At 36.5% G+C, this 9,196-nt stretch overlaps 1 protein-coding gene across 1 annotated transcript; it reads left to right on the top strand.

Moving 5' to 3' along the window:
- The first annotated feature begins 3,370 nt into the window (after positions 1-3,370).
- On the top strand, positions 3,371-4,282 carry LOC105076421 (olfactory receptor 4C12-like). Its single transcript, XM_010964516.2, has one exon. The coding sequence runs from the start codon at positions 3,371-3,373 to the stop codon at positions 4,280-4,282; it is 912 nt and encodes a 303-aa protein (XP_010962818.2).
- Positions 4,283-9,196: the final 4,914 nt, after the last annotated feature.

Genomic DNA, 9,196 nt, shown 5'->3' with positions numbered 1-9,196 from the left:
GCAAAAGTACAATTGATTGGAGTTAGCTCATAAGAGGATGGAATTACCAATGCATTGGTGGGCTCACACAGGTACCCTCTTCACTATTCACCAAATGATATAGTCCAGATCCATTCTGAAACCTTTTAACCTTCCCAAGCCCTCACTTAATTTATCTAATCTAGGCCTTGTGTAGTTTTTTTTTTTTTGACTTCAACTTTAATATCACTTTTAAAAGAATACTTTACCTGAGCATTTCCACCTCCACCCTACTTTAAGCCATGTCCAAATGACATAAAGATATATATGTCCCTTTTCACAGTGCTCACTGTTCTTTTTTTTTTTTAATAGTTGAATTCTTGCATCATGAGGGCAAAGACATTATCTAGGCTTTGGAGACAGGTTTGTATTTAAATTTCAGTTCTGCCACTACTCAATTCTGATCCCGTGTAAATTACTCATTTTCCTCAATGTAAAATGGGAATAACAATGGTGCTCATCATGAAGCATACCTCACATATGTGTGTTTAACGTAGGGCCTGGCCTATAGCACTTGATAGTTAGTTGCTGTCATTTTTATTATTGAACAAAGCTGCCTGGTACATTTCAGATATTCCATTAAAAAAAAAAAAACCAGAAATGAAGAATCCACGTTCTGACTGTAGCCTGATGCTTCTCTCATTCTTGTAGATGAATTCTAATCATTGTCAAAAATGTCATTCTCTAGTTGGAAGGGCTGTAGCCAGAAGGGAGAAGCATTTGGTTGCTACTTTGGCAAAGTCTACGAAAGTTAATTACTCTTCCCTTGAGGAAATAGCACAGAAGTAAGTCACCCACTTGCAGAAAACTGGTGTCTCTATACGGTGAGAACTGAAGGATTTGAGAAGGCAGGGCTGTGAGGACATTTTGGTGAGTAAACCACAAAGGCAGTGTCTCTCCCTGACCTCCTCTGGGTAAAACCGGGGAGTTTAGTGAAAAGATGGGAGGAGGAAGGATGAGTCCCCAAGACCAAAATATCTAACTTTGCGCTGAGTATAGATGCTCTGAAAAAAGGCTTGGGAGAACTGGCTTCAGGACATTTCTCATCCAGAGGATCTTTAATCCACTGCTGATTTTCATAATTGGATTTACTTTTCTAGTGTTAGAAATGGCAACCATGTTCTTAGGGCCTAGCAGACTAAATTCTATACATATATTAAAAAAAATTATAGACATCTATGAATCCCATAGAAATAGAAATGGAAAAGAGCTGCTGAAATCTCCCCCCTCCTCCCAAACCCAAATTCCTTTTAAATACAAAGTGAATGTGTCTTCTTTCTGGGCTAGTTTATTATTTGAACAAGGCAGGCCAGGATGAGAAGTCCTAGACAGGATGTGGTGAGCACTGGTATATAGGAGAGACATGACTTTCTTCTTTTTGATTTTACTTCAGGGCTTTCTTTTCTGGAAACACTTTTTTTTTTTTTTTTACAGTAAATTAACATGATCATGATTCTGGTTGCACACAACTTAGACTGAAGAAAACCCTGATGGGGTTTATTTTAAGTATTGCTGAGCCTGTAAGGGACCAACTGATGACAAGTCAGTAGTTTAAAATCCTCAGTACTGAGCTGGGCAATAGAAACTTTTTTTCTGACCAATTTGTATGTAAGAACAACCTGATTCTTATATGTCAGTATTTTTTGTGATGTCGATCCTAAGGGCCACAATCAACAAAGGTGTTTGATAAAAAGTTCGGAATTCAAGGGCAACACTTGTTGGAAATGTTACAACACATCTGCCTGAAAAATGTCTTTCTTAGATGGCTCTGTAATGTGCCCATTTTCCTCCTCCTTTTCCTCTTTTCCTTTCTTTGTTTTACCTTTTCTCCTTTTTCTTTTTCTTCTCTTCTCCTCTCTTTCTCTTGCCACATCTCTTTTCTCACTCTCTCACCAAATGCTTTAAAATGCCTAATATTGGCCAGCACTACAGATACAAAAATGAATAGATCTACAAAGCCTTTATTTGAATAATGAGCTGAGCTTAAAGTTTCCTGTTTCCCAGAAAACTCTGCATTTAATTGTTAAGAGTTGAAATTAGAAGGACTACATTATTTTTAATGTTTTGGAATATGAAATATTAGCAAATGAATTAATGAAATGAATAATGAAATGAATTCCCATAAAAGTAAGCAAACTGAACAATAATTAAATCTTTATGTTAAAGATTCTTTTAATAGCTTGCTTCAAAAACCTTTAAAAAAAATCTGAGGACCTTCCTTTTTGACATTTAACCTTGTTCTCTTCAATTGGGTAGCTTACAATTTCAGAATCCTTGCCTTTTGGAGATGTTTGGAGAGAATTTTGAAGGTTTTCTTTAGTGATAAAGCCATGAGAAAATAAAGACCATCCAACAACAACAATAATAATGCTTAAAATGATTTAATATTCACAACAATCTTAAATACAGGTGTACTTACCCTTCTAACAGATGAAAAATTGAAGCAAAGGGAGATAAAATGAATTAATGTTATATAGTTAATAAGGGGTAGATCCTGAACTCCAAACTAAGTCTTGGGATTTTAAGCCCATTTTTCTTTCTTTGCTTTTTAATGCATTTCTAATTCTCCCTTTCTCCTTTCTTTCTCTCCCATTTGCTTTCTTTCTTTTTTTTCTTCTCCCTCTCTCAGTCAATGTTTTATGAGTGTTTCCTTTTTGGCCAGCACTGGGGATACAGATATGAATAAGATTACAATTGTAGTAAAGCATATTTTTGCCTTCAGGGGCCCACATTGATGAATAAAGAGATATGCATGTGAGACAATGTGGCAGGTGCTATAGTGGACATTTGCCACATTCTCTGAGGTTGGGGGAGGTAGCAGCATCACTTTTCAGTTTTGAGGAAGTGGAGAAGCTTCCAGACAGGCCAGGTAGGAACAGGTATCACTCATGCAAGAATCTTCATGTCTTTGAGCCTTTTTGTATGACTTAAGTGAATAGAACAAATCAGATTTTTCACTGGTAAATATGCCCAACCATTTTGGGGATAAAATACATGCATATTTGGGTATTTATGAATGTGCCACCTATATGGTCACATCATGGATTGGCTCTTAAAACTTGATATATGATATTTTTCTTTTCTGATTTTAAAAGTTTGCATTTTTATCATCAAAAATTAAAAGCACATGAGTGAATTATAAAGAACAAAATAAATACCCCTTATACTGTTACTTGTACGAATATACCAAAACCCCACAACTGTTATGGTTTTGTGCTTGCTTTTGCCTTTTGTGGAAGAAAAGAAAATAAGGCACTCCATGAAGATATTTATTCCTTAAGTAGAGGTGTCATGACTGAGGATGACTGTGACTGTCTTTTCAGGGAAGTCACTTGTCCCCTGAATTGAGTTGATGGAAAGGATGAATAACTTGACAGAATTCATCCTCCTGGGCCTGACTCAAAATGTGGAGCTTCAGAAATTTTCCTTTGTTGTTTTCTTAATGGTCTACTTGGTCACCTTGGCAGGCAACCTGCTCATCATGATCACCGTCAGCACCAGCAGGGCCCTGGGCTGCCCCATGTTCTTCTTCCTGTCTTACCTATCCCTGATAGACGGCTGCTCTTCTTCCTCCATGGCCCCTAAAATGCTAGCTGACACCCTCACTGTGAGAAAAAACATCTCTTTTAGGGGATGCATGACTCAAGTCTTCGCTGAGCATCTTTTTGGTGCTGCTGAGATCATCCTTCTCACGGTCATGGCCTATGACCACTATGTGGCCATCTGCAAACCCCTGCACTACACGACCATCATGAGTCGACAGGTGTGCAGCCTTCTTGTGGGAGTGGCCTGGGCTGGAGCCTTTGTCCACGCGACCATTCAGATCCTCTTCACAGTCTGGCTGCCCTTCTGTGGCCCCAATGTCATAGATCACTTCATGTGCGACTTGAACCCTTTGTTGAAACTCGTCTGCATGGACACTCATACCCTTGGTCTTTTTGTTGCTGCCAATAGTGGGTTTATCCGCTTGTTAAACTTCCTCCTTTTGATGGTCTCCTATGTGGTCATCTTACACTCCCTAAGGGCCTATAGCTTGGAGGGGAGACGCAAAGCCCTCTCCACCTGTGTCTCCCACATCACCATGGTCATTCTATTCTTTGTGCCTTGCTTATTTGTGTACCTGTGTCCAGCGATCACCTTTTCCATTGATAAAGCTGTGGCTGTGTTTTATACCATGATAACTCCCATGTTAAACCCTTTAATCTACACCCTCCGAAACGCAGAGGTGAAAAACGCTGTGAAGAAGCTCTGGATCAAAAGGTGACTTCAACAGAGAAATAATCACAGCAGTATACAATGACTTAGTTTTTTAAATGGCAAAGAGAAAACCACATAATTTCTATGGTTCAGGGACAAGTGAACACTATATGTAAAAGTATGTTGATGTTGGCATACAAGCCCTTTGAGAAAATCCCAGGCAGAAAATTACTTATTATTTAAAAATATACCATTTAGATTTACTGAGTGCCATTTTAGTTGTCAGACTTTGGTGTACTTTCAGAATTATTTGGAATTCTTGTTAAAATGCACATTCCCAGGATACAGCTCTAGAGATTCTAATTCAACAGGACTGTTACTGGATTGGCATCTCTGCATTCTAAACAAATTATCAAGATGTTTCTAAGCAGGTGATTTATGCAGACGCTTTGAATAACAGTGCTACAGATTACGTTTGTGTCCTCAGCCTACGAATGGATCACCTTATTAAGGCATTTCCTAGGGATTATCTTGCATAGCAGATGCTATGAGAATCATGAAACTCTCATTTCTTCATAAATCATGCAATGCAAGCTTACTACCTTTGCAATTACAAAACAAAATTATAGTATTCTGGGAAAATAAAGATGTTTTTGGTATTTATTCTCCATCTTCTCTTTCTATACTTTTTAATCTTTTGCTCCATCTGGTCTCTTTTTTTCTTTCTGTACTTCCAAGGGGAAGATCTATCATCTATTCTTGCTGAATTATTTGCACTAAAATTCATTATTATTATAATATCACCTAGTCATTCATATTGAGAACATTTTTTTTTTCGTGATTTTACGGTGTGAAAGAGGCTTTATGTATTATTATTATATGTATGTTTTGGAGGAATGGGTGGTAGAGTTTAATATATAATAGTAGTTAAGAGAATAGTCACTGAGTAAGATAGTTCTGAGATCCAAACTTAGTTTTGTCATTAGAGTGTGAGCTTTGGCAAACCATGCCTCTTTAAGTTTGAGTTAAAGGGGAATAATAGAGATATTATCAGGATTAAATAAATAATCCTTGTAGATCTTTTATTACCAATTATTTTGGTTTATATCTTTTCTGGAACTAGCAAGAGCTTCATTCTGTCTGGGTCAGGACCTCTGTGGATCTTGCCTTGGTGCCTTGGGTGAAAAAGGCAGCTCCCTGTATGACCAATACTGTGTCAGATAACTTTTCCCTGGAACTAACAGAACTAGTATTAAACTCTACCTCATTAGGTTATGTAACATTGGATGTATTTCATAAGGTCTCAAGATCTTATATTAATCTTAGCTCATATGTACGGTGAAATAGTAGCCCCTATTTCATAGGGTTGTTTTAAGCACCAGATGAGACATTGTATGGAAAGTATCCAGGACAGTGCTTGTTACTCAGTGGGTTTTCAACAAATGTCCCTGTCTTTGTTGCTTCCCTCATTTCTCCATCAGCATTCCATTCTCTCTGACTTAAAAAAACTCTATAATATATACTTGTTACTCACCCCTACATAGCTATTATATTAGGAGGTCATGAGGAATTTTCAGAAGAGTTTCGGAGAGTAACGCCCCCAAATTAATACAAGATGAATGAGATTCACTCTCTAAACAATTCACCTTAAAAATGTGAATGCCTCCAAAGTTAAAATCAGGTTCAGGAAGCCCCCCAACATTTGATAAAATTTTTATGACAAATAAGAATAAATCTGCAGTACAATACTTGGTAATTGTATTAGAACTGTTGCCACTTATTACAACTTCGCTGGTGCTACAAAAGCAAGTTATTATTTAATCCCTATAAGAACCTTACGAAATAGATAATGTTACTCATGCTTTCCAGAAGAATTAACTGAAGCTTGGAAAATGTAAATAATTTACCAGAGGTCACAGAACTAGAAAATGCCTGGGGTGGGACTTGAACCCACGTAGTTTGGCTTTAGAACTTGCACTCTTAAACACTACAGTATCAGCACACATCTTAAAATGACACATACCACATAGCACTTTCTAGTGGAGGGAGACAGGCAACCAATCAGTAAACATATAAACAAGCCACACCGAGAGAAAAAAGTGCTGAAAAAAGTGAAAGGTGTGATGTGGTGGTGACTTAGATGGCAGGGGGCCACTCTAGATTATGTGCTCAAGGAAGACCCAAGAGCACGAATTTACAGCATTTACTTAACTATGTCCAGGAAAGGAGACACTGAGCTAAAGGTTATGAGTAAACTCACCAGAGGGGAGTTCTCATACAGGGGAAGGGGGTTTTTATCTGACTTGGATGAGTACCATTAACGACTCTCTTCTTTATAACTCAAAGATCACCAAGCAACCTTAAACTTACAAGTGATTAAGCTCCGATTAAAATCAGGACAAAGCAAAATAAAACATGTCTACTCAAGCAATCCTCTTTCCTTGGAGCTTGCATTTGCTTCCTGGCAGGTTGCTCTCTTTGGTGGACTCTGGTGTAGTCGACAGCATTGACCTCCACTTTGCCTCTTTGTGGCTTTTTAGATTTTAATTTCTACAATTTTTTTCTCAGGTAAAAGCATTCATTAGAGGAACTAAGCTAAACTGATCAGTAGAGAGAAAGCTATCTGTTTAACTAAATTTACATGAAATTATAATTGGCCTTTTCTTGGCTTATCAGGCTCTGCCCAGTTGTACCCCTTCTCAAACATGTGCCTTCTTGAATTATCTTACATCATTCCTTCTCATGTTCACTAACTCCAGTTGCAATGCCCTCCTTTTTGCCCACGAGCCTTTGAACTAGTTCTTCTTTATTCCCCAAATACTCTTCCTCTAGACCTTCCTATGGCTGGGCCATTATCCCCACTGTCTTCTTTAACCACCGAAGTGAAGCCATTCTCTATCTCCTTGAATTACTCTCAATCACATCACTCTGTTACATTTTCTTTAAGTATCTTCATTATCTGATTATCCAATTTGCTTGTTTATTCTCTGTCTCTTCTAATTAGAACATAAATTCTATGTGGTAGAGGCAGTGTCTGTTTTGTTCACCACCGCATTTCCAAGTACAGAGAATAGACTTGGAACAGAGTAAATGCTTAACAACTATTTAATGAATAAAAGGCCATCATCTCTACTTTTCACTGTATCCTACAAATTTTGATAAGTTTTGTTTTCACTTTCATTGAGTTTAAAATATTTAAAAATTTTTCTTGAGGTTTATTCCCTGACCCCATGTCATTTAGAATTGTTTTGTTTATTCCTCAAATGTTTTGGTATTTCTCAGCTATCTTCCTATAATTGATTTCTAATTTAATTCCATTGTAGTCTGAGAGAAAACATTGTACAATTTCTATTCTTTAAAATTTGTTAAGGTGTGTTTTATGGCCCAGAATGTGGTCTAGCTTGGTGAATATTCCATGTGAGTTTGGAAGAATGTGCATTCTGCTGCTGTTGAAGGAAGTAGTCTATAGATGTCAATTATATACAGTAGATTGACATTGCTGTTGAGTTTAGCTCTGTCCTTAACTGATTTTGTGTCTTCTAGATTTGTCCATTTCTGACAGTGGATTTTTGAAGCCTCTAACTATAATTACCTTACTAAGTGGTTCCATTTTTTCTTGTCTGACTCTACTATGAGAGTATAATGTCAATGCAAGCAGAGTTTTTATCCTGATTTTTTTCTATTTTAATAACTATGATATCCATCGTTCATAGCATGGAACCTGGAACAAAATAGATGCTCAAACATTTTAAAAAATAATAAGTTATTTGATAAATAATTAGTTATTATAGCTACATTAGAGATAAAATTGTTACATATTCAACTTCACTTATACAGAAAAAACTTTTCAGTATTAGATAAAAGGAAAAAATGTCTTGCTATGGGAGAAATAAATGGCAAACTCATTTTCACTGAAAAAAAATGGCAGGGCTGGTATATATTTTCAGCTGACAGTAGTTCCATTAAGGTCCTGAGGCTATGTTTTCCCCCTTGTTACATCCTTCTTAACCCTAGTTACGTGATTGGTCTAACAGGCATTTTTTAAAAAAAAAAAAATATAGGTATTCTTTTAAAATTTGGTGGAAAATCCCAGTGAATTTAATTAAGCAACAGTCAGTTTTGGACACATTCCAACTGCAGGACTCCTTGATTCACATCATCACAAGGTATAAAACTTTAATGCTCTTCTCTTGTGTTAGGTAGGAGATGCAGTCTTCCTAAGAACTAATATAATAATTTCAGGAGATGCTTTACTAGGCTAAAATCATGATATAAAAGAAGCACAAGAATGCCCTCTCTGAATCTCAAGTACTAATATTTGGCCATACTGGTACAATAAAATGAGATAGGCTAAACATCTGAATGGTAACTATTCTTTATTGATGTTGCTGTCAAAGAATTGACTAGATAAAAAGTTTCCTGGAAAAATGGCTAGTTGCTGTCTTCATATGCAGATGTAAGATTTTTTCTTTTCATTTCTGATAAATTTTTCTAATGAGAAATTTTTAGTTTTTCTTGTATCATGATTCCTTTGAAATAGAGCTACAATGCAAGCAATAATTTTCTGGAATATTGAGAAGACTGTGGAGAAAATGGACAGACATAAGCATATGAAATAAAATATACCCTCAAATAATAATGCAGCTTTTTGCCCTCTGTGGGGACAGTGGATGGAAGAGAGATTTCCAGATCTTTATGAGTGAGAAAAAATTCCTCTTTCAAATTGTGAGAAAGTTTCCAAAAGGTAAGACTTTTAATAGTTAATAGTGGAAACCAGGCTTTGCAGTTGTGTAAATTTCTTTATTATAGTACATAGGAAATGATATCACTTGAGTTTATAAGAACTGATAAGTTTAAAAAACTTCTGGCCATGAAGAGACTTTTAAGTAAATCAAACTTAGATTCCAATTCCAGGTCTGTCACTTAAAAACAGGTAACTTTGGGAAAATTCATTTTATATTATGAGCCTCAGTTTTTCAAC

Source organism: Camelus bactrianus, chromosome 10 (genome assembly GCF_048773025.1).
Source record: "Camelus bactrianus isolate YW-2024 breed Bactrian camel chromosome 10, ASM4877302v1, whole genome shotgun sequence".
Classification (NCBI taxonomy): Eukaryota; Metazoa; Chordata; class Mammalia; order Artiodactyla; family Camelidae; genus Camelus; species Camelus bactrianus.
This window is presented reverse-complemented; position numbering and strand designations above follow the sequence as displayed.

Bases quoted from the DNA above. Each gene is read 5' to 3' on its own strand.
- LOC105076421 (XM_010964516.2), top strand. From the start codon at position 3,371: ATGGAAAGGATGAATAACTTGACAGAATTCATCCTCCTGGGCCTGACT.